This window comes from Emys orbicularis, chromosome 8, assembly GCF_028017835.1.
Source record: "Emys orbicularis isolate rEmyOrb1 chromosome 8, rEmyOrb1.hap1, whole genome shotgun sequence".
NCBI classification, from domain to species: domain Eukaryota; kingdom Metazoa; phylum Chordata; order Testudines; family Emydidae; genus Emys; species Emys orbicularis.
The window spans coordinates 104,815,413-104,840,071 of record NC_088690.1 but is presented as its reverse complement, the minus strand read 5'-3'; the positions used below and the strand labels follow the sequence as shown (position 1 = coordinate 104,840,071).

The following is a 24,659-nucleotide window of genomic DNA, read 5'->3' as shown; positions in this document are numbered from 1 at the left end:
TGGTGTGGATAGGCACTATAGGCCTAAGCAAAAGCCCATTGGAATCAGTGCCAAGAGTCCCACCGACTTGAACAGGACCAAGTCCTAGGGGAGCTGCTCTGCATTTCAGAACTTGCCACTTTGCATGCTCCAGTTCTGTGTTGAGACAAGTCTGCTCAACAGGGCCACACTTGCAGTGATTTTGAGATGCAGTCCAATTGTCTCCAAAGAAAAGAGGCTGAAGCCAACAAACTTATTTTGCATATGGCCTGTGTTTGAGCCCAATCTGAGGTGAAAGGTCAAAGCATTAACCCTTTGTGTCTCTCCCCACTGTTTTTTACAGTCTTTATTCCATCATCATCGTCATCTTTTATTGCATACCAGGGGTTACTGAAACCATTTGAGGAGGAAATTAAGGGCCATATACTGCCTAGGCTTTGCACACATATGGCTCTTGAAGATCTCTTCTCTCCTGGATGTGCCAATATATAGCTTCCATTAATGTTAACAGGAGTCACAAGTAAGCACTGAAGGGAGAATAGAGGGAAGCACTCTTAAAGAAATTAGAAGAAATCTAAAAGGCCACTGCTCAGTTCATTCTTCCCTCCCACCATGTAACTCTCTTCTCTGAACCTCTTCATTGGCTTCCTCGCCTTCCACAACAGGTTCCAGCTCCTTGTCCTTCTAGGTTCTGCACCACTCTGCTCCTGACTACATATCTGCTCTCATTTCCTCCTAGTTACTCTCCGGGAAGTCTTCTCCCACTCTTGGCTGCATTCATCGTCCTTATGCTGCCCACTACTCAGGGGTGAAAGTAACTTAAAGGACTTACTGGTATGCCGGAGTCCTGAGCTGGGGGTAGGGCCTCCCCTGGGAGCCCTGGGGAGATGTAAAGGGCCAGGGGCTCTGGCCGCCGCTACTGCAGTGGAGCCCCGGGCCCTTTAAATTGGCGACAGAGCCCCGGGGGCTCCCGGCTACCACCGCTACCCCAGGGCTCGGGGCTCTGATGGAGATTTAAAGGGCCCGGGGCTCCACTGTGGTAGCGGTGCCTGGAGCCCCGGGCCCTTTAAATAACCACTGGAGACCCACCGCTGCTACTCCAGGGCTCCAGCAGTGGGGCTCGGGTGGCAATTTAAAGGGCCCAGGGCTCCACTGCAGTACTGCGGGCCTGGGGAAGCCGGTCCGGTCCGGTGCACAGGCTCTTGCCGGTAGGCCGGACCGGACCGGCTTACTTTCACCTCTGCCACTACTCTTGGGAGCTGCCTTCTACTTCTCAGGCATCAAGTGTCATCCCTCTCAATAACCTCTTGGGGGGAAAAATAGTTATGGACCCAAGCCATACAGCTGGCTCTACATCTGAATTTCTGCAAAGATCAGGCCCGTCTCTTCAGGAAGCGCTCTTCATCTTTGAAGCTTTTCAGTGCTGGTCTTTCTGAGGGTCCCCACTCGATGTAGAACTGTCTTCTGGCCTGTCACAGGTCTAAACAGACTTGTTTGTTTCAGAATGACATTTTAGCAACTGGGGGTCAAGGGACTGTCTCCTTATTCGTTCATGAAGTCATGAGTTTACTGATGGCACTTTAGCGGTCTGGGTGGAAATATCAAATTTATATGCAAGTTATATTTATTTGGTTGTCTCCAGTTCCCCTTACCCTTCATCATATTGCTCATCATCTTAGGTCATATGCTCTTTAGGGCAGGAACTGTGCCTACCTCTGGTTACAGCTTCTAGTACAATCCTGAACAGGGCATCTGGATGCTATTAGAATATAAATATTTAATAATTATGAAGTTGTGCTCTCCAGTCATTCAGAGCCCAAGTTAAATACCTTCAATGCCAGGTATTCTCTCCCCTCTGAAAAATATCTGGGCAATACCTGTTTCAGAGTAACAGCCGTGTTAGTCTGTATCCTCAAAAATAACAGGAGTACTTGTGGCACCTTAGAGACTAACAAATTTATTAGAGCATAAGCTTTCGTGGGCTACAACCCACTTCTTCGGTATGCATCCGAAGAAGTGGGTTGTAGCCCACGAAAGCTTATGCTCTAATAAATTTGTTAGTCTCTAAGGTGCCACAAGTACTCCTGTTATTTTTGGGCAATACCTGTAACGCTTGTCTTGGGTTTTGCAAAAGCTAGCAGTTTTGTAAATGCTGAAACTATTAATTATCTGGACTCTAATGAGACTGAATTGAAAAGAACTTTATATGGTTTCACTGCATTGTGCTGGCTATGACACATTAGATAGGCCTTGATAGTGAATGGATATCAAAACTCACACAAAAGTAGTTCCACTGTCTAAATGGACACAGTTAATCTAGACACTTGCTTACCAAAGATCTGCGTTAATGAGATCTTGTTTTTGGAGAAAATCTTTGTTGCTAAAAAAGAGGGTTTTTTCAGTGATGTCTTTAACGTGGATAGTCTTATAGACTAGTTGCAATATATTTTGGCTTCCTTCGAGCAGTTCAGTCTAGAATGTTCCTGAATACAGCACTGCTGTGTATGTAGGGGAAGAAAGAGAGAGAGAAAAAACAACAGGAGAGTGGAGGGGGTTAAGGATCATTGCCACTCGTGCACCTCCTGCTCTCCAGAACCCAGGAATAAGTGTGGAGACTGCACTTCCCTGAATTAAATTTGTTGGGAAGTGCAAATGCTTGGCAGCTTTGAAAATCAGGCCACTTTGGTTTAGGGGCCTAATTTTTAAGCACACACTTGTAAAAATTTTAGCTAAAAATTACAGGTGGGATTTTCAAAGGCATCTAATAGGAGATGGGCACCTAACTCTCTTGAATGTCAACAGGATTTTGGTACCTAACTCCTGTAAGATCCTTTAAAAATCCCAGCCAACAAATCCTGCATAGTGTATCTCGCAGACACCATCATTGTCCTCCACCCCATTCATGTATATGGAGCTGACAGAGGCCATCCAAGTGCTGATTAAGACCCTTTAACTTTGTCATGCTAAAGAAGGTTTTTGCAAGTCGAAAAGGGCCAGTGACTTTTGTTTGAAGGCTTCAGGGAATTGCTGGGACTCATTGGTTTCACTAAACAAGAGGCGGCATGACCAGCGAGTCTCGCTGCATATGAAAAAGTCACTCACCATGTTCAAGAGAGGAGATTCTTACACTTGTCAGCTTGAGTGATGGCGATTCTCTACTCTGAGAGCCATAATATTCATGTCATACAATTGTCAGAAGCGCTGGAGATGGATGGCCAAAGAATCTATTTTCCTGACACTTTAATATGATGAGAGGGGAGGATACAGCACAATCATCCAATATAGAGGAAAGAACCAGAGTGGGGCCTTGGCAGAGCAGACAAAAGGCCAACAGAGTGCACACATAGCAAGACCTGTCCTCTGCAGGACACAAGCAACTGAAGTGAGGCTGGCCTTAATAAAGGCAGCGATTGTCTGTATTGGGAGAGAAACTGAACATAAGACTGGCCCTACTGGGTCAGACCAAAGATTCATCCAGCCCAGTATCCTGTCTTCCAGCAGTGGCCAATGCCAGGTGCCCCAGAGGGAATGAACGGGGCAATTATCAGGTGATCCATCCTCTGTTGTCCAGTCCTAGCTTCTGGCTTCATATGCATTCAGAGGGAATGGTATTCCTGTGCAAATGAGCAGTCATCCTCCAAGTTTCTTTGCAAAGAGCATAACTTCACACTAGCTATTTCAGGACCCACCCTTCATGCCCCTCATGCATCTGTCATATGCAACAGGCCCAATCCCATTCTCTTTGCAGTCAGTAGCAAAAGCTCCTATTGATTCCACCTGCCTGATATTGATCTCACTTACAATGGTTCTATGCAGATGTGACTCTGTTTCAGTGGACTTATTTTTCATTCCCAGTGGGCCCAACTCTGATCACACACCAGTGTAAACAGAATTGAGCCCAATATGAACATGAAGGTTGTGATTCTGCAGCTGGCTTGGGCAGATGTCCCATTAACTTGAGTGGGAATTCCCACGCAGAGTGGCTTTATAATGACTCGTTCCAGCCTGTGAGGAGATGGTTTGGTAGGGAGGTAGCAAAGGTGTTGGACTGTGGTGCCACGAGTCACCCTGGAAGTGTTCTCTCTCACACCCCCACACACCATTGACATTGACGGGAGTTCTGTGTCTGGACAGGGAGCAGAACTTCGGAGAAGAGATTCAAGAATCACTGCACGGAGCTAAGAGGAGAGTTTTGACCTTAAACTAGCAGTTCCCAGAGACCCAGAAAGCTTCTTGGTTTAGCCTGTTCACTGTATAAAACAAATCAACATATGAACTGACTTTTATCTTCTCTGCCTTCAGCCAGTGGCTTATGCCACCCTACTTTTGTCTTCACATGTTGTCTCTCCATGTAGACTGCAACTCCTGGGGTAGAGATCTTTTTTTCATTATACCTGTGTACAGCACCTAGCACAAAGGGGCCTTCAGCCCTGACGGGGGATTATCACAAAACAAATAACGATTTTTCAAAGTAGTCTATAGTTCAGAATGACTTAAATATAGTGGGCCAAATATATCCCTGATGCAACCCCATTCCAGTCAGTGAGGTTGCACCAGGGATGAATTTTACTCAGTTTATTTTTAAAACTCTCTGTTTATCACTAAACGTGGAGTACAAAAAATAATGCTTTTGCACAATAAAAGCCACTAACAACACACTGAAGAGGGGTGTAAACCCACAACACTGTGTATATGTGCGTGCTGAAGATATGTAATCACTGCTTTAGGCCAATCAAAAGTCCAGTCATGAAGCCATTTATAAAATACATTACTTTTCCCATACCAAATGTATTCCACATGAAAAAATTCCTTGCAAAGACTATCAGATTCTGAAGGCTCCATGTCCAGGGCTGCTCTAAGTTACTCTGGCTAGAACAACTCCCCTAAGAATCATCCCCTGGGTGAGGGTCAGTGAAACATATCATGCTCCAATTCTGCCTCCTCAAGTCCCTATCACCCCCCTTCCCGTCTCAGAAGAACATCCTTTTCCTGTGTCTTCTAGATGGCCCCAACAAGCTCCCCAGTGCTGAGTGGCGGAAGCAGGCAGTGTAAAGCTGCCTATAAGGACTCAGTGGTTTGAGCGTTGGCCTGCTAAACCCAGGGTTGTGAGTTCAATCCTTGAGGGGGCCATTTGGGGATTTAGTTGGGGATTGATCCTGCTTTGAGCAGGGGGTTGGACTAGATGATCTCCTGATCATCTAGTCCAACCCTAATAATCTATGATTCATGGCAATACTCAGCTGCCTCTTTAGGGCAGCTTTAAAGTCACTTTGTCACCTTTGCTCCAGCAACATCAAATGACCTTATGGGCCATTGAGAATCAGGTCTCTAGGTCTGAGTTGACTTTGACTTTTAAAAATGTGGTGACTCCATAACCATTGGTCTCAGCAAATGTTTTCTCCCTCGATGTAGTCTGAGATAGAAGGTTTGCGAACAGATAATTGCAGGCCTTATTGTAATCTTAAAAAAAAAAAAAAAAAAGATTTTGGGCATCCTATGTTATGTTAAATTTTGCTGGATAAAATGTAGCGAACTGGGCAGCAATTTAGGTAAAATTGCCTTTCAAAGAACTAAATCGGTCTGCTGGACTGGGTCTTAGGGGCAACCTCAAGGACTATTAGAACGTGACAACTTGTATACATGACATTTGCAAATGTGAATATTGTTGAAAGTGAGTAATAGTGCCCTGGGGTGTAATGGCTCTCTGTCAGTGTGGTGATGGATTGAGATGATCTTAAATTTCTATTGTTTCTTACTGAATCCGGCAGGGATTGATTGAGTACTGTATCTAAGCAACAAGATGGATGGAGAAAGAATACTGAAGGACTGTAATATTGAGCTTTATTCAAGGTGCAGCTTTACTTAATGTGTTTATCATTTGTGTCTTAAGGTCTTTCCTAATGACTAAGAAACAGACATCAATATTACCTCTTCAAATAATAATTAATTCCACCAGAGTTAAAGTATCTTTATGCCTTTGGTTGGAACATATTGCAAGTGCTTGATTATTGGTTGTTTATATAGTAATATTGGTTTGCATGGTTCTATATAAATAAATAGGAAAACATGATGGGGCCATATTGTGTTCTCAGGTACAACCCCATTGAAATCAGGGGAACTGGGCCAGTGCAAATGACTGGAATTTCAATTGATCCCTCTCTGAAGCAGCTAACAGTCCACGATCCTGATCCTGCAGACACAGATGAGTTTTACTTTTGGCCTGTGAGTAGGGTTGTCAACATTGTATTTCAAAAATAAAGGACTGTTTTCTTAGCATCCCCGCCCCATCCATCCTCCCAATATTATCATAATCACCAATAATAATAATAATAAGCAGTACTCACCTACATTTGCTGGGGTATTTCTTGCTGCTTTTTGCAGCACTCAGCAACTCCCGATCTTGTTGTACAGAGATGAAAAAATAAGGGCTGTCCTTTGTAATAAAGGACTGGGGGAAAAACTGTACCCGTGAGTAGCCCTATTGAAGTCAATGGGACTATTCATATGTGCGAAGGTAAGCACTTTCATAAGAGTTTGCAGGATCAGGGCCCAAATTAAACCAATAACATGACTATAGATTCTGGAGGAACAAGGAGTGGGGAACTTAGAGCAACTCTTCATTTAAGTCTAAGGAGAATAAAATACAAAAGGGCTCAGATCTTACAGACTGGGGTTTTCAAAGGCACCTAAGGGAGCAAGTTGCCAGAGTCTATAGGATTTCACAACCCCAGCAGAGCCTATCCCCCTTAGATGCTTTTGAAAATCCTAGCCTAGTGAATAGCTGTCTTGTGATCTGCATAAAACAATCCTCTCACATACACACCCTCAAATCTCCCCTCCCCTCCCCCCTGCAAAAACAAAGCCCTTTTGTGTGATTTCTGGTAGAAAACCTTCCCCAAGCTGCTGTTAAAACTTTTGGTCTTAGGGCAAGTCTACACTACCACGATACATCAGTGCACCTGCCCCGATGCAGCTGCATCGCTGTAGTGTGTCTGGTGAAGACGCGCTACGTGTACAGGAGAGTGCTCTCCTGTTGGCATAATTATTCCACCTCAGCGAGAGGGAGAAGCTATGTCAGCTGGAGACTCTCCCACCGACAGTGCGGTGTGGACAGCATTTAGGTCGATGTAACTTGCGTCGCTCGGGGGTGGCTTAGGTACATCAACTTAAGCAGTAGTGTAGACAAGCCTTCAGTCTCACAATTGGGTGCACATGGCACACTTCCTTCTCTAGGTTCTTCCTGGGATCAAATCTTTTTTTGGGGACCCCAATGTTTCTTGTGTCTATCTGCTTCCACACAAGCACTCTGATGTGCCCTACGCAGGAGCTGGCCCTTAGACAGCTCTGGCCATTTGTTAAAAAACCTTACTGATTTAAAAAAACAAAAACCAGACCTGATCTTTAAAGGTCAATATCTCTCTATTTATTTTAATGTCCCTCCCACAGGGGCAAGGGGTTATTGCTGGGGACTGCTTGATCACTTGATTAATGTATTTATTAACTAAGCTATTTTCATTGTATATCAAGGGAATCAGCCAATTTGAAAACAGGTCAATAAATACTTTTAAAATATTTTGCTTCCTGATTAAACCTCATATGTCAACCTCAGACTTGGGGCAAAATTAGTAGCAAATTAAACCCTAGAAAAAGCGGCTGAGGCTTCTCTAACATAAGCCTGTTGATTCAGTGGAAGGATGAATCTGGCCCATTAACTTTAGCAAAGGCAAAATTATAACTGCAATGTCACAAATGAGGAGGGCAGAATCCACACTTAAGAAATAAGCGGCAATAGCAAGTGTCTCCTCCTGTTCTCCCAGGCATGCATGGCATCAGGTTGTTTATAAGAAGCATCAGCAGGGAACCTTAGCAGACACATTCACAACTGTCCCCAAGTTTTCGCTCATGCCTTCTAGTTCAAAGGGCTCATCTTGTTCCTTAGAATAAAGAATTTTGCAACAAGTGCTGATACTTACCACATCAAAGCACAACGGAGTTTGCATTGTTTGTAGAACGTTAGGCCATAGACAAATTAAAGAGACATGTGGAGTTTCAAAATTTACTTTAGCAAGCCAGTGCCTGCATGCTTAGTACTCAGGGAGGGTTAGATACTACAGTGATAGGACCTATAAAATCCTCCGTAGCGATTTAGAGCCTAAGTTAAAGCAAACTGAAGTAAGTGGAAAAGCCTCCCATTGACTTCACTAGGCTTTGGATTAGCAATTAAAACTTGTTGGAAAAGAGGCAGGCTCTTTTATAAATATATTCATGCTGTACTTTTATGAGTCCAGGAGGAAAAAAACATTGATTTAATTCAAATGTTTATTGCAAAATATAGTCCAAAATCATAACCTTTTGGATACCATCAGAAAATATATACAGCAAACAGATTGTGTTGAATCAATAATACAACTTGCTTAATAATCAATATTATGCAGAGAGGGTGCCAAATTCTTCTCTACTGATTTTTTTTTCAATTGGTGCACTATAAATTGTGCTATTTCATCCGATACAGATATATAAAACTGTCTGGGTTGAGAGAGAGAGAGAGAGAGTCTCCAGCTGATTTATATCGGATGAAATAACACAATATATATTGCATGAAATCTGTACATACTGTCTGTAAATCTAGGAAAGCACTTAAGGTAAAAAAAGTTGTAGTTGTCCCAATATAAACCATGATGTTGTGAAGACCCTTCTCACATCAGAAAGTGCATAAGTATTGCATTAAAAATATTTACAAGCAACACGTGCATCAACCACACAGGTTCATATTCTGATCTTAGGCTTGTGCAGCATCACTGAAGTCAACAGGGAAGCACATAGGTACCTGGGACCAGATTTCAGCCTGGAACAGCGAGATTCTGATCTCTGTTACACTGATGCCTGCAGTTACTCCACTGCCTTCAGTGGATTTACTCCAGATTGACAGTGGTTAAATGACAGCTGAATCAGGCCCACAGACTATCATCTGATATCACCAAAAAATGAAACTACTTCTTTACCCAGATACACAAATACAGTGACTATGAGGAAGAAGCGTGTTACAAGGAAATATAAAAACCAGGAAAGTAGTCAGGAAGGCCCTAGGTCCACTAGGGCCCATGGCCTGCTCCATGTAATCACACAACATCGGTTGTTTGGAGTACACCCACCTGACCCTGCCTGGACAATCCCCACTTAATTGGAAGGGCAGCTCTGTCATGAGTCCATTTGTTCACAGCAGCGAGTTGCTGATTATCTCTTGTGCCCCCTGTTCCGCCGCCTGGTGGTGTTGGGGGACGAGCCATCTCTTCTGGAGCAGTAATGCTTGGTAACCACCTGTTTGCACTGCTGGCATTTCACCATGCAGCACCAGTGGAACTTGCAATTGCAGCTGGTGACAATCTCAGTCCTCTTCTCCTCCACTTTCAGGCCGCACTCAGTGCAGAGCCTCCTGCAGCTCCTCCTCTCCCACTGAGACAAGTTCTTGCCACTCTGCAGGCATTCCCGCCCCTCGGTGCCATGGAGGCCCAGACTGGCATTCCTGACGCAGTAATCAGGAGAGTCTTCCAGGAAGACGAGTTCTGTGGCTAGCACAGTGCTGAAGGTCTCTGCTGTGGCCCCACGGCTGTCGGCACTATTCCCAGCTCTCATCCTCCTCTTGTCCATCTCCAGCTTCTGGGCCTGGTCATATTTGAGCTTCAGATAATTCCCAATTTCTCGAAACTCAGCAAGCTGGAGCCAGCAGGTCTGGATGCTGCAGCTGCCCGATACCCCGTGGCACTTACACGTCCTCTTCATTGTTGCTTTCACAGCCTGGGATGAAAAGGCAGAGCAGTTAGGAACAGCAGAAAACTGCAGCACAAACAGGATCTGTTGCAATAAAACCTCAGATAGTGGCATAAGGGGTTGCTCATCTCTCAGTCATCAGTTCTAATCCAGCTCATGCTGGTTGGGGCTGAAAGTCATTACTGTGTAGTGGCCCATGTGAAATGAACTGGTGCTCTCAGTCCAGCTCCTGATGGATATATGTTCCATCGCTAACTGGGAGCTGGCAGAGATGTTAAAGTAGCATGAGCTACTTTACCCCCACAGGTGGAGTCTCTCCAGGCCTCTTGTGAAGCAAATTGGCAAGGTAATGCTATTACCTGGGCTGTCCCAGGTCTGTGGATAACTTCATATGCGGAGCTGTCAAACCAGCACCGTTCACGCAGAAGATATGAAATAATCTTAGATACAGAATGATAATACTAAGTATTTATGTAGCACCTTTAATCCAAGCACTTCACCAATATCATCTACCAATCCCTCTCTATGATAATTATAGGGTGCCAACACTGTAGTATCTATGTCAGATTGTTAGGCTTTGATATAGCCTGTGAACTAGGTATGCTGAATGTTGCCATCCTCATTTTACAGCTAGGGAAACTGGGGCACAGAAAGATTAAGTGACTTGCCCAGGGACCCACTGTCAGAGCCAAGATTAGAATCTAAATCGCCTGGCTCCTGCTACCCTGCTCTAACCAACAGACAACATTTCCTCCCCTAAAGAAGGCCTTGAGCTGCACATTACAAGAGATGAGAATAGGGTTTGCTCTATTTTACTGTCTGAACAAGTGCTTACTAACTACAGGACTCCAAAGACTAGGACTCACAATTCTTGAGAAATGGTGCATGTCACTATACTGGCTGTTTGCTTTGCTTTGAACTGAAGTGCAAGTGAAGCCTAGTGCAATAATTTTCTGATGTCCAGATTTTAGGGCCTGATTCCAAAATCCTTACTCCTTATGCACGTGCAGTAGTACTTATTCATGCAAGCAAGTCAATGGGACAACTCAGGGTTGGAGAATGGGGCCTTAAAGCTTTGTAGATGTGCTGATTATGAAGATATTTTGGATACAGACAACCTTTTTTTTTACTTACAAGTCTCCCTGCTTCATTGTTATGCAGATTCATTAAAGCTCTGGCATCTTGTCCTGTCTCCAAAGCATCCACAAATAGTTTGGAAATTCTCTCGCCAAATTCCACATTATCACTGCAGCCTCCCCAGACCCATCCTCGGCCACCTAGGAAAGGACGCATCGTTCACAAATAATAACTATGTGCAGAAACTCAGGGCGTAGGTGGATTTCAGTACAATATGTAAACCCAGAGCTCTAGGAAACATGTTGGAGGAGCCATTCCTGCATTGGCGGGGAGTTAGCTGGATGAGAAGAACCACGGAATCATTTCAATGTGTAATTCTTACGAATGTTAAAAGCAGGAACAGTCCTTTGAGCCAATTTCTCACTCTGTTACAAGGAAGTCAATGGGGCTGCACAGTTGGAACAGATTTGAATGTAGCCCTACACTTTTTCCAAGTCTGAAAATTGTGATGCCATCAACCCAAAAGCAGACCAGGGTACTAGACCAGTAAAATCACAGCTCACCTACACGGCCATTCCTTGAATCGTCACAGCCACAGTTGTCAAAGTCTCCCATGCTGCAGTTTCTGGTGAGCGTGTACATTACTCCAGCCGAGCTGATGGCATGAACAAAAGAGGTTTCTCTGGTAGCTGGAAAGAGATGAAAAGAGATTCTGTCACCCTCAAGAACAGAAACCCTCAGTCTCATTTTACTGGTAAGAAGGCCCCCTCGTGGAGCTTCCAACAGAGCAATTGCTGGGGGGAAGTCTTTGCATAAGGCAATTAGGACAAAAGATAGAGTGGTGCGGGAATTAAACCCTCCATAGAACATGGCAAAGTGCTTGTGAATTCTGTCTTCTGCCAGCTTTGTTTCAGTTTCAACAACGGTTACTGGCATGACAAAGTGTCACCTTGTGTGTATTTACGTATGGAAAAGAGTTTCATGGTGACAATAAGATTTTATATAACAGGCCTGATCCTAACACCAAGTTCAATTATCACTGACTTCTCTTGATACCCAATCAGGGTTATTCTGTAGCAGCTTTCTGTCCCTGTCTGTTTTCTGATTTGGTGGCGGGCTCCTGCTTGGTCTTCTCTACACAGTAAAGTTGCATCAGTTTAACTTAAATCAGTTTTTAAACTCATGCAAACTCCTCTCTGGACACACTTTTTAATTTCACTTTAAGAGGTTTCATTTCAGCTTAAACCTGCTCCCATCATAGAGGCTAAACTGCAAGAAGCCACTCTTAAGCCGAAGTAAGAGTGTGTGTGTGCGTGTGTGTGTGTGTTCATTGGTTGAACTAATTTGGGTTTAAAGTCACACCTGAGGTTAAACTGGTGCAACTTTCTCATGTAAACAAGCAAGCTCTTAGTGTGAGGCTGTCTGCAGTTTATCTGTCTGTTGAACCTCCCTCCCTCCCCACTCCAAAATTTGCTGTCATCCTAATATATGTATCTATATAGTCTAGATCCTACCTAAATAGAAACGGGCTGTATCCCATACACAGAGATGGCAGGAGGGAAAGGAAGGAGCTCTAGGTAAATCCATGCTCTGCCTCTAAATACACACTTACCACTCCGCAGTCTGTTATGAGTGGAGAGCTGCAGGGCACTTTCTGGGCAGTTCCAGCGCTCCCAGGTGAACTGGTGTTTACATTCTTCAATCCCGCTGTGGGCCCCCACAGCCACGCTGGTGGAGTAGGTCAGATACGCCTTGCATAGAAAAAGAATGGGTCTGAAACTCCCAAACCTTTCAAAAGGCCACTTGAAAGCAAATGCAAATGGATTTCAACTGTTTCCCCTCATTACACAGAGGGAGCTGGTGCCCATATGCACATCAGTAAATGTGGTTCCTTAGAAAGGCAACATTTGGTTCGCTAACAGAAAAAATCTATAATTAAATTCATAATAATCCATGTATAAATTACCTTTGGTCCCGTCATCAGAAAGTTGTTCACAGACCTGTAGCAAATAAAACAGGATAAGTGAGATAATTTAACACAGACTCAGAAGCAACACCAAAACGTCCTCGTTCAGCTGGGCTGAGCCCCTACCATGCTGACGTGTGGAAAATGGCACAATAGATCCCAATGCTGGTGAAGATGATGAAGGTGTTGCTCTTCATGGCTGTCAGCTAGGGTGAAGTTTTATTCCACTAGCTGATCTAAAGCTCTCCGCACCAGAGATGGTTGAATGAGCAGGGCAGCTCTGCTTCTCTCCACACCCAAAGGGGGGATACTCAGGACAAGGAAAGTTAAAAGAATCCAAATCTCGGATATTTATAAGGTGAAGTTCTGAATGGCCAATACCCCCTATTCATTTGCTACCCAATGACCCTATGTGGTAAAGAAGCCTCTGATCCAATGCGTGACAAGATAGCAAAGGAAACGCCTAAAGCTGCACTTCAAAAGCCCAGGAGCAGTTGTCACCCAGAGCCTGTGATGATTCTCAAGGAGAGTAAACTTCCCTAACAATGGGCAACCTTTAATTCTGTTAAACACACCAGCATTCATCTCTCCCTGTCTCCCTCTAGCTAAGGTCCACTTGCCTTCTTCATGATACTTTGCCTCTGCACAGGGGCTCCCTTCCCTGGCTCCTCTCAAATAACAACCACATTTCTAGAGTTCCCCCACTAGCTTAGTGCTCCTTGCTACGAGAATTTCCTGAAGCATTCAGTGCCAGTTTTATTAAGATCTGTTGGGCTGGATCTCCCGGATTTGAAGGGATTTATTTAAAGGCAGATCCCCTCGCCCCCCCCCTCCCCCCCCCCCCCCCACACACTTTCATCGATTAAAGAATTTGTGTTCCATAAGGGCAACCAGATGCTGCAAAAATGGCATTTCATCCCTCCAGGATGTTTGGAAATCTCACTCATTTACATTTCTGCAGCCTGAGACCCCTGTGCGAAGAGTCGGTGAGAGGTTTGCTCCGTGCCTATATCCCCATATGCGACACACTTTTTTTTTTTTAATAGTGAGGACAGTTTTCAGGGAGAAGCAAGTTCTGCAAAGTAAAGTTCACCACCGTGCTGGCTTCAGATGTGTGAGCCTCACAGGTATCCATCAGCACAGGACTGGAGGAGCCGGAGTGTCTTCTCACATACGTGGGTGTAAGGGGGGAGTAATTCACTGACGTTAAATTACACCAGTATACAGCCAATATTTGGGAGAGGAGAATCCGTCCCAAGGATCCGGTCCTGGATATAGGTATGGGCAATATTGTTAAGGGCATCAAAAACCAATAGTGTCAAGGCTGGAGTGATGTCTATTGGTGACAGCAGGCCTTTGTTAATAGGTACTCTGGGGTTCTATTCCTGGGTCTGCCACTGAATTACTGTGTATCTATGGGCAAGTCATTTAGCCTCTCTCTCTTCTTTAGTGTTCCCCATGTATAAAATGGAGATTATGATGATTAGCTACCTCTAGGGTATGTTGTTGGTTTAATAACTAAATGTGTGCCAAGTACTTGGTGATCTTCAAATGAAAGGCACCATAGAATTGCAATGGATTAGTTAGGCTGCCTTATATCTATGAAACACTTAGCAAAAATATACCCAATTGCATCTCACTGTGTCTGTAAGTGTCACACACCCACAAATACAAATATGGGTCAGCTCCCTGCTCCTTTGGAAAGCAGAAGGAAAAGATCATTTCTATCTCTCGGCGCCAGGTTTATTAGCAAGCAACAGAAGAAACTTATCACCCTAGGTCATGTGTAAGGGAGACCTGGAGCCAGTGTAGCAAAGCTGCAAACAACAATTTTGCAATTTGAGGATTAAAACTGTAGGTTGGTGAGAATGTAATGAATGCAAAATAAAAATACCTCTTCCCGAGCACAGAGCGTTCACAGCCCTAGTGTATTCCTGTGGGGAGGACAAAACTGGGGCTGAGTTAACATCTTAACTATTAACATCCTGAAATGACGTCTTCCTCGTACAGAGCTGCAGAAGGGCAATGTATTAAGACTAAAGTGTCGCTAGTGTATTTAGAGAAGCTCAGTCATTTAAGCCCAGGTATAATAGCTTGGATTATATGATGCATTTTTATATACAGCTGCCTTTTCTTGTTTTTAGTGCCACTATCTATGCAGGCATGTTAGTGTTCATTATCTGAGAGAGATTGTGCAACTCAAAGATTTTGGAGCGTCAGTTACCTCAATTCATACTTGATCCTCCGAACCATGTGATAGAAAAATAGCTTTTAGGGGTGTGGCACTCTTCTGGGGGAGATTGTGTTATTTGAAGGGGTCTCCGTCTACTCTTAAAAACACATGGATCTTAATCTCCTATAACTTTTATCACCTATGCTGGTTGTTGACTAAGGTGACCAGATGTCCCAATTTTATAGGGACAGTCCCAATATTTGGGGCTTTTTTTTATATGGGCTCCTATTACCCCCACCCCCGTCCCAATTTTTCACACTTGCTGTCTGATCACCCTATTGTTGACAAACAAGAGAACATGTTCTTACCAGCCTGCCAGCTCCAATTAATTATTCTCCATTTACAGCAGTGTAGCTGAAAGCAGAACCTGCCCCAGTGTGTGATCACAAGCTGTTCAGGGCAAGAATAAGACTATGAAACCATAACTGGGTAGAACTGAAATATTCACATTTTTGTAGAATTCTCCCTCTCTCTCCCCATCCTACCTCCAGTGTAAAAGTGAACAGAGCTCGAGTCACTTGACTGGCATGAGAGATTTCTCCAGATATTTATAGTAACAATAATACTTTGCACTTCTCAAGCTTTTCATCCATGGATCTCAAAGCAAAGGAGGGTAACTAGAATTATTTCCATTTTACAGGTGGGGAAACCAAGGCAGGGAGCGGTGGAATGACTTGCAGAAGGTCACACAATGAATCCGTGACAAAGCTCCACTGGACACAGGTATTTTGAAACTAAGCTTAGTGCTCTAATCACTAAATCCCTAAGTCTCATGCATGGGTGAAGTTCACTAACACCTGTGTGAACACTGACCATTTGATCTGCCTGGTTTTGGCATCACCCAGAAATCTGCTTTGAGTTTTAGCTTCAGATAAACCTAAAATCTCAAAGCAAGAGTCGTATGATATATTGTTGTAGCTGTCTCGGTACCAGGATATTAGAGAGACAAGGTGATCCAATAAAAGGTATTACCTCACCCACCTCGTCTCTCAAAGCAAAACTCGGTTACTTGTTTTATATCAAAACCCATTTTCACTTGAAGAGGTTGGATGAACCTTTTGACATGCCCAGTCTGAGCAGAGCCTAAAGCGACAAGCCACCAATTGGGTGGAGCAAAATGTTCAGTGTCTAATGTGGTCTGGGTGATTGTGGGTTGATAAACTGGCAAACGTCCGTCCATTATGTTGGGCAGCAGGACACCGAGAACCAGTCTTGAGTCTCAGTTTCAAGTCTGCAATGAAACCAAGTAAGGTTCATATTGGCTTCAGGTATCACTGGAAACAATTGATCCAGAGAACACTGTGGTTTGGTAGATATTGTCGAGTTTCAGCTGAATTCTGTTGACTTTACTGATAAAATGTTAATATGGTGTTTCTGGGTTTTTTTACTGTTTTGGTTTGTTAATCCACTCGTGGTCTGGGCTTTTCACAGCCCTTGGCACAGGAGCTAATCAGTGTAATGAAGTATATGGACACGTTCCCTACCAGCTGTGACATTCATTAAACATGCAGCCTGTACTTACGCCTGTGTGCCCTATTGACTTTAGTGTGTGCTTTGTCACCCAGATCTGCCTTCCTTCATGGGTGTATTTTGTGAGATTGCATTTCATTGCAATTTTTTTGTCTTTCACCAGGAAACTAAAGGCCACATTTCAGAAATCCGATAGGTGGAATCCTGTGCAACCATGAAAGGGTTGTTTGTATGAGCTCCCCACATTGTTTTTGTTAAGATAGACACACTCCTATTGTGGAAACACTGGTGTTTGGGTTGGGATCTGGGTTCAGATCTGCTGGGTCATAGCTGGTCCAGCTGGACTGGAAAGTAAACTCAGCATCTTGTACTGGATTAGCATTTTGATCATGTGGGCTTTCACATGTGTGATAGCAGAATTTGGGGCCCTATGGTTAAATAAAGAAAAAGGAGAATTGGAGCCACTATCCGGCATGGTGTAACTGTCAGGTTAACCTAATTTTGTTTCCTCTTTGAACAATAATTTTACAAACTGTATATTAAGTGTGGAAAAGTGCATGGAGGGAGTGGATGTGGGGTGCAGCAGGATGGGGGAGAGGAGGAGAAGGTGTCGGAGGTCTTGAAGAGATGGGCCTGAACCAAAATCAAGACCCAAACACACCTGCAATCAGAGGTATTCAAAATCTGAATCCCAATATGGAATTTGCAAATAGCTCCTCTCTTTATAATGGGCTGTAGAAAACAGCCTATGTTCTGGATTCTAGTGTGTGTGAAATCTGGATCCATCTACATATGCTGTGACTTGAACCCATCTCTAAGTGAGGATAATTCTTATTAGGGAGATGACCGTACCGTCAGGCTCAGCTGAAAGGGCTGTATTGACTGGAACAATAGTGTTTTTCTCTGAAATATTAATGAAGATGTTTCTGTTCATATTAGGATTTTTAACTCGTGTTTCCAAAAGCCTAATTGTTGGTCCTGAATTAAGCTGACCATGTAGTTTAACTGGAGGCTGATGGCACAGTAGTTTCTGGGACAGGGGAACTGGAGGTGTTTTAGTCAGATAGTGGACAGTGTGGAGAATTCACCCAGCACTAGAGACTGGGAGAAGGCTAATGCTCTGTTAATATTTATATTGCAGTAGCACTTAGAGGTCCCAACCAAGACAAGAGTCCCTTTGTGATAATTGCTTAACTACGCACAGTCCCTGCCCTGAAGAGCTTACAAACTGAATAGACAAGACAAACTACAGGCTGGGAGAAAGTCACACAGCTGGGAGTAGAACCCAAGTCTCTAGTCCCAGATCATTGTAGCCATTAGACCCTGAGGAACACCTGTGAAACATGTGGCAGAAGCAATACCAGCCCTGCAACCACTACCATGGCCTCAGTGCAATCTAGCTGGCTATGTCTCCAGGCCCACTAGAAAATCCAGTATCTTTGCTTCAGCACTGGTGCAGCTAACAAGCACTAGTGTGGTCAGGGCTCTAGCATTTCCAGCGATGTATCCATAAAACCAACCCAATACATGCACCCGGGTGGTGGAAAGCGGGATAAAAACAACATTGGCTATATTGTTCTTAGCAAGTGATACATTCAGACCCCCAGCGTCAAATCCTGCCTTGCTGGCTCCGTTACAATAAAAACCCACCTGGGTAATTAGAAAGATCCCCCCCCCCCTTCCTGGAAGGCTTCATTTTATTGTGTTCACCTGCTTTGTTCTCCATGGGAAGCCAGCATGAGTCCCCACGTGTAATGCCATATACTTGTTTGTATATAGAAACCCTCCCAAGCAGGGTGTCTGGATGTCTCTTTCCCTGCCACATTTTGTGTTGTTTTAAAATAGTCCCTTGCTGAGAGCCCTGGCCTGGGTGAAATCCTTCTGCACATGCAGTTCCACACAGGAGCATTTTTTTACTCTTCCCAACTAAAGGCCCCAAATCTCCCATTGGGGGAAATGGGGTGTAATATTTGCCTTGGCTCCCCATAGATTGCCACGTTCCCCAGGCAGGTGAGTAGCCTACAGTGCTTCATGTCAGTGGGAGTTTTGCCTGGATAAGGAATATGGGTGAATTAACTAAAGGTGAACTGCAACGTTCACATCAGAACTGAAATGTGCAGGTTTAGGCTGCAATGTTGAAACCTACCTGGACCGAGGCTCCTAACTCCATATTTAGGCACCTCCCTGGAAATGGCCTGAATTTCAGAGGTTCTGAGGTCAGTGGGAGCTACAGCTGCTCAGCACCCCTGAAAATCAGGCCACAATAGGCAGCTGGGTTTCACTATTTGGCATGAATTCTTTTGGTTCCAATTAGTGAGCCAGATTATTCCCTTCCAGCGCCACAAACCCATTGGAGGCATGGGGGATCCTTCCAAATGTCCACGCGGTTCACCATGCTGACAGCCTGAGCCATTGTCTCCTGAGTGGGAGGAGAGCGCAGTTTCCTAACTGTGAGCCTGAGGAATCCCAGCCCCAACACCATGGCCCTTCGAGCGTTAGCCCCTTCTCATAAGGCCCTAAGGCTCCTTCTGCCCCATGGCAGCATAGCTGGGAGAGCAGAAGCTGTGACTTAGGGTGACCAGATGTCCCAATTTTATAGGGACAGTCCCGATTTTTGGGTCTTTTTCCTATAGAGGATCCTATTACCCCCCACCCCCGTCCCGATTTTTCACACTTGCTGTCTGGTCACCCTACTGTGACTGGAAGTTAATGCTGCAGGGAACAGTGTTAATTTCCAAGGCAAAATCCATGTGAATATCCATGATTATCCTAGGGGAGTATGCTGCTCTCTGGCTCCACCCCTTCTGCAGCTGGCCCCGCCTCACTGACATTGTGATTAGAATGCATTTGAGTCCCTTGGTACCACGCAGTGGAAACCAGCCTTTCATAGATTCATAGATTCTAGGACTGGAAGGGACCTCGAGAGGTCATCGAGTCCAGTCCCCTGCACTCATGGCAGGACCAAATCCTTTGGCCCAATGGCCCAGCTCCTCAGGTATTTAAGCAGGGAGCTAGGCACCCAGATACCTTTGAGGATCTGTTCTTATGATGCTTCTTATGTAGGGCTGCCAACTCTGACTGAAGCTATTCCAGGAGATTATTTTCCCCAACATGATGTAATGTCATTTTCTTAAAATATCCTATTAAAATCTCCTGGATTGCTTTCAGTGGTCACCAGGAGACCAATGCCGATTCGGGGAGATTCCAGGCCAATCCTCGAGGATTGGCAACCCTATTCTTATGTGTTAATCAGGAGTGATACTTCATTGCTTTTGCAGGCCATCTGCAGGTCCCCAGTAGGCACAGAGGTTCCCAGCCCCCATGACAGCCCCTCCATAATTGCTACTTCTTGTATTACATCCAAGTGCTGCAATCAGGATCAAGTCCCATATCGCTGAGTCTTGTACAAACACACGTCTCTGCCCTGTGGCAGGTAGTGCTTTTAATCCAGAGATCGCCAAGCACTTTGCTGAGCTTTAATGACTGGCCCAAGGTCACACAGCCTAGATGCTGAGGTGATGGATTCTCTACAACTACCCAAGACTTACGGCAACTCATTGGCAGAGCCAGGAGTAAAGCCCAGTTTCCCAGACTTCCAGCCCCATTCTCAGGCTGCTGGACCACTGTCAGAGTCAAAGGCCAGGGAAACAGTTCACGATGAACTGTACGTTTTCTCTCAAAGATTTTTTTTTAAAGTGCCACCTCTTTAGCCCTCCAGTACAGTTAAATGCTGAGATTAGCCCTGCCATGACATGGGCTGGGCCCTGTTTGCTCTGGCTATCTCTCAGGCTGGTATATGTTTCTAAAACTCATTCTATGGAAATGCTAGCTGGAGGAATTTGCAGCCTGTGATAAGATATAGCTAGTGTGAGAATTCAGTTACGTTAAACATTGATCATACCAGACCCTCTAATGGGCGTTATCGACAGCCCCTAGACGGAGAGACAGCTGCACAGGAGCCTAGCCAGCACCTTGTTAATGACAGGACCAAGGCTATGTGAACATGGGACCAGACAAAGGACATTTCTCCCCCCACCCCCATACATGACACATCTTAAAACTGAAGTTGTGTTCACCTCTTGTGATGTTCCTACCCCACCCCCTCTTCCAAGCTTCTGCTTCCCTCCCTCCCTCCTTGTCCCCTGCCCCTTCCCCAAAGGAACAGACCCTGTTCTCCTCAGCCAGGGAGCAATAAGCAGATTAGCTTGCAGACTCAAATGCCTTGATAAAGTTCTTGTCTGTTGTTCTGCAGCACAGAGGCACCAGCATCCTGTCTGAGCTGGGAGGGGGTGATTACACTCTCCCTCCCGAAATTCCCCTGGTAGTGTCAACGGAATGAGCAATTCCTCACTCCCTGGCTAGAATGTTTGTGAAGTTGTAGCTGCTCGCTGGTCTTGCTCCCCACCCCAGAGGTGGTTGGGTTTTAGTGACAGTAACTGTATTGCAGAGTTCATGGTAGCCCGGAGACAAAATGGCCAGTGGAGACAGAAGCAGAGATGGGTCAAGAGAGATAGGGGGAGGTTTTCAAAGGCACAAAGGACAGTTAGGGACTCAACTCCCAGTGAAAGTCAATGGGAGTGGGGCATCTACCTGCTCTTTGTGCCTTTGAAAAGCTCCCTGGTAGGTTTCATTTCCAGCTCTACTGCTGACTCGCTGGGTGAGACCTTAAGCAAGTGATTTATGGGGAGAGAGTCAAAGGCACAAAGGGCCAAATTCAGTAAGAACTGGGTGCTTAACTCCCTTAGGCCTCTTTGAAAACCCCAGCTTTAGGCTCTCTGTGCCTCACTTTCCTCATCTGTGAAATGGGGACTGAATACATATCTACCTTTGGGCAATCCTGGGGCTTTCTGCAAGTTTTTTGCTGCATTCAGAGCTTTCAAGAAATAAAAAAGGTTTTGGGATAAAATTTTCAACATTGACCAAGTGACTTAGGCATCTCAATCCCAATGACTTTCAATGGAACTTAAACACCTCAGTCACTTTGGAGCCATGGAAAGTTTTACCCTTTATCTTTTTCCCCTGCAAAGATACAGCCATCCGAGAGTTAACCAATGGGCATCTACCCTGGTAACCAAGCAGTGGAGAGAGCCAAACAATAGCAATCACAAGGAAGTGACCGAATCCACCCCCCACTTTATTTGCTTCCATGGGTGTGTGTGTATGGTGGGGAGGTCCCTTCAAAGCCTACAGGGCTCATTACATAGTGACATTTTGAAGTAGGAGCAAGTCCTTTTTTTCCTGCCTCCCTCCCTATCCCCCCCCCTTTTTTTTAAAGGAAAATGAAATGCAAAAATTGCCATTAATGCAACTTTACAGACATCTATATAGTAAGGGGATGGGTCTCTGCTGGTGAGCCTTTCTAATCTAACAGACAAGAATCTGTACAAGAAGGGATTGGGGACTGGATACAGAAGAAGATTATTTAAAAATATATAATGTATTAAATGTCTCATCCCACTTAATTATTTCCTTCCAAGTCCTATTTTAATTAGTCCTTAATCATTTCCCCTTTGTGGCCTGCCCCCATCTTTTCATGCTCTGACTCTTTCTTTTCTCTACCTCCCACAGACTTTGGGTCTAGTCCCAACTCTGCCACTAACCTGTTGTGTGGTGTTGGGAAAATCACTTTGCCTCTGTGCCTTAGATTCCCCATTTGAAAAATGGGGGTCGTGATATTTTATAAAGCACTTTGAGAGCTGCAAGTGAAAACTGCTATATAAAAGCTTATTATTTATGATGTCATCCCACTGCTAAGCAGTAGGAAATTTTGGGGCCTTGCAAGTCAGCTTTCTGATGGAGGAGAAATCAGTGACATGGAGTATAGTTATCTTCGTAGTGCCACTTGTATCTAGTGTTAATAAACACCAGTCTTTGAACAGAGGTAGTCACAAATGACATATAGCTAATCCCTTCTATCAGAATTCTCTGCCCCAAAACCAGTGCCAGGTTCCCAGAAAGCAACTCTGCACTAAGAATTGAGTTTAGTTAGACTGAGGCCGAGAGCAAACTCTCCTGCTGTTGGCAACAGTTTCCCCCAAAAGAATGTGCATCACAAAACTAATTACAATACCACAATTCTCCAAGGACTGGGCATTGCACACACACTAAGAAAAATAACTTGTGTAACAATGGCACCTGGTGACATCTGCCCTAACAATAATCACAAAGCTTCATCCTCCTTGCCTCCCCATGCCCTTTGTTCAGTTGCAGATGTTTGATGCTGTTTCCATTCCTAACTGGAACAATGAAATGTGATCGCTTTAATATATATTTAAGCAGTTTGTGGATCAACCCGGTGCAGTATCTCTTTAATAGACTGAGGACTGTGATATCTGTGAGAGAACATAAGAACGGCTATACTGGGTCAGACCAAAGGTCCATCTAGCCCAGTATCCTGTCTTCCAACAGTGGCCAATGCCAGATGCCTCAGAGGGAATGAACAGAACAGGTATCATCAAGTGATCCATTCCCTGTCGCTCATTCCCAGCTTCTGGCAAACAGAGGCTAGGGACACCATCCCTGCCCATCCTGGCTTATAGCCATTGACGGACCTATCCTCCATGAATTTATCTAGTTCTTTTTTAATCCTGTTATAGGCTTGGCCTTCACAACATCTTCTGGCAGTGAGTTCCACAGGTTGACTGCATTGTGTGAAGAAATACTTCCTTTTGTTTGTTTTAAACCTGCTGCCTATTAATTTCATTTGGTCACCCCTAGTTCTTGTATTATGCGAAGTAGTAAATAACACTTCCTTATTTACTTTCTCCATCCCAGTCATGATTTTATAGACCTCGATCATATCCCCCCCTTAGTTGTCTCTTTTCCAAGATGAAAAGTCCCAGTCTTATTAATCTTTCCTCATACGGAAGCCGTTCCATACCCCTAATCATTTTTGTTGACCTTTTCTGAACCTTTTCCAATTCCAATATATCTTTTTTGAGATGGGGTGACCACATCTGCATGCAGTATTCAAAATGTTGGCGTACCATGGATTTATATAGAGGCAATATGATATTTTTTGTCTTATTATCTATCCCTTTCTTGATGATTCCCAACATTCTGTTCACTTTTTTGACTGCCGCTGCACATTGAGTGGATGTTTTCAGAGAACTATCCACAATGACTCCAAGATCTCTTTCTTCAGTGGTAACAGCTAGTTTAGACCCCAACATTTTTTTTGTATAGTTGGCATTGTTTTCCAATGAGCATTACTTTGCATTTATCAATATTGAATTTCATCTGCCAGTTTGTTGCCCAGTCACCTAGTTTTGTGAGATCCTTTTGTAGCTCTTCGCAGTCAGATGATATGACCACTGGTGACCAGTTCTCTGTATTTGATGTTTTAGCTTTAAAAATGGTAAAAAAACCTGTGGTTAGACGATGCATGTCAGCTCATGTCTTGTCAGCACCCTCTTTGAACGGGAAATTCCTGGGGCTTCCTGCATGCTGGATTTCTTCCAAGGGGGGACTTCAAAAGTAAATTTCCTCCATTAACAATTCCCGACCCTGAGATCACAAGTGTTAACCTTAGCTTCTAGAGACCAAAATGCAACAGTTTTGGAGGGGGCATTTCTGTGTGAGTCTGCAATAGCTGCTTGTTCCCCTTGAGAGTTCTGTGAAATCACAACTTTTTATATGGTGGGTGAGTCTCTCTAATATCTCTATAGGTCTGTATCTAATATGTTTCTCTAATATCCTGGGACCAACACGACTACACCAACACTGCATGCAACTTTTTATGAGAGCGTTAATTTCAGAAAGGATAGAAATGTTGTGAATCCCCCAGAGATTTTATGAAAAGAGAGCCTTTCCAGTAAATTTTTTTTTCGTTTTTAATGATAAGACTGGCTGTTGATCAGCGCAAATGGCAACGGTCTGCTCCCAAAGATGAATTGTATTGACTTCATATATTTGTCTACTCTGTTCCAGGAAAGAACTTGAGAATGTGCTTTCTTGGTAATATTTTTTGGTAGCAAAGCACCATCTAGTGGAAGAATACAATATTCCAAGTACAGAGTTACTTTGCAGCAGTTGAAAATAGAGGGAGAAATAAAACAAGCTGTTTTATGATCTAACCTGCCTAAATATCCTTCTGCTCTGATTGCATAGTCTTTTCTGAAGTGTGCTATCTTGTTGGTTTCTCTGACTTTCCTCTCTCTATATTTT

General features: G+C 44.3%; 1 protein-coding gene across 1 annotated transcript; it reads right to left on the bottom strand.

Annotated features, from left to right (window-relative positions):
- Positions 1-9,213: 9,213 nt before the first annotated feature.
- Positions 9,214-12,987, bottom strand: WNT8A (Wnt family member 8A). Its single transcript, XM_065409484.1, has 6 exons — positions 12,917-12,987; positions 12,791-12,824; positions 12,437-12,575; positions 11,388-11,513; positions 10,882-11,024; positions 9,214-9,774 (listed from the first exon to the last, which is right to left on the bottom strand). Exons 1-6 carry the CDS (start codon positions 12,985-12,987, stop codon positions 9,214-9,216), a joined length of 1,074 nt encoding a protein of 357 aa, XP_065265556.1.
- Between the last annotated feature and the right edge of the window lie 11,672 nt (positions 12,988-24,659).

Excerpts from the sequence above, each read along its gene's own strand:
- WNT8A (XM_065409484.1), bottom strand. The coding sequence starts at position 12,987 with ATGAAGAGCAACACCTTCATCATCTTCACCAGCATTGGGATCTATTGT. Across the intron at positions 11,514-12,436 it reads TCATAACAGACTGCGGAGTG|CTACCAGAGAAACCTCTTTT; the intron begins GTAAGTGTGTAT and ends ATCTCTTTCCAG. Across the intron at positions 11,025-11,387 it reads TTCAAGGAATGGCCGTGTAG|GTGGCCGAGGATGGGTCTGG; the intron begins GTGAGCTGTGAT and ends GTCCTTTCCTAG.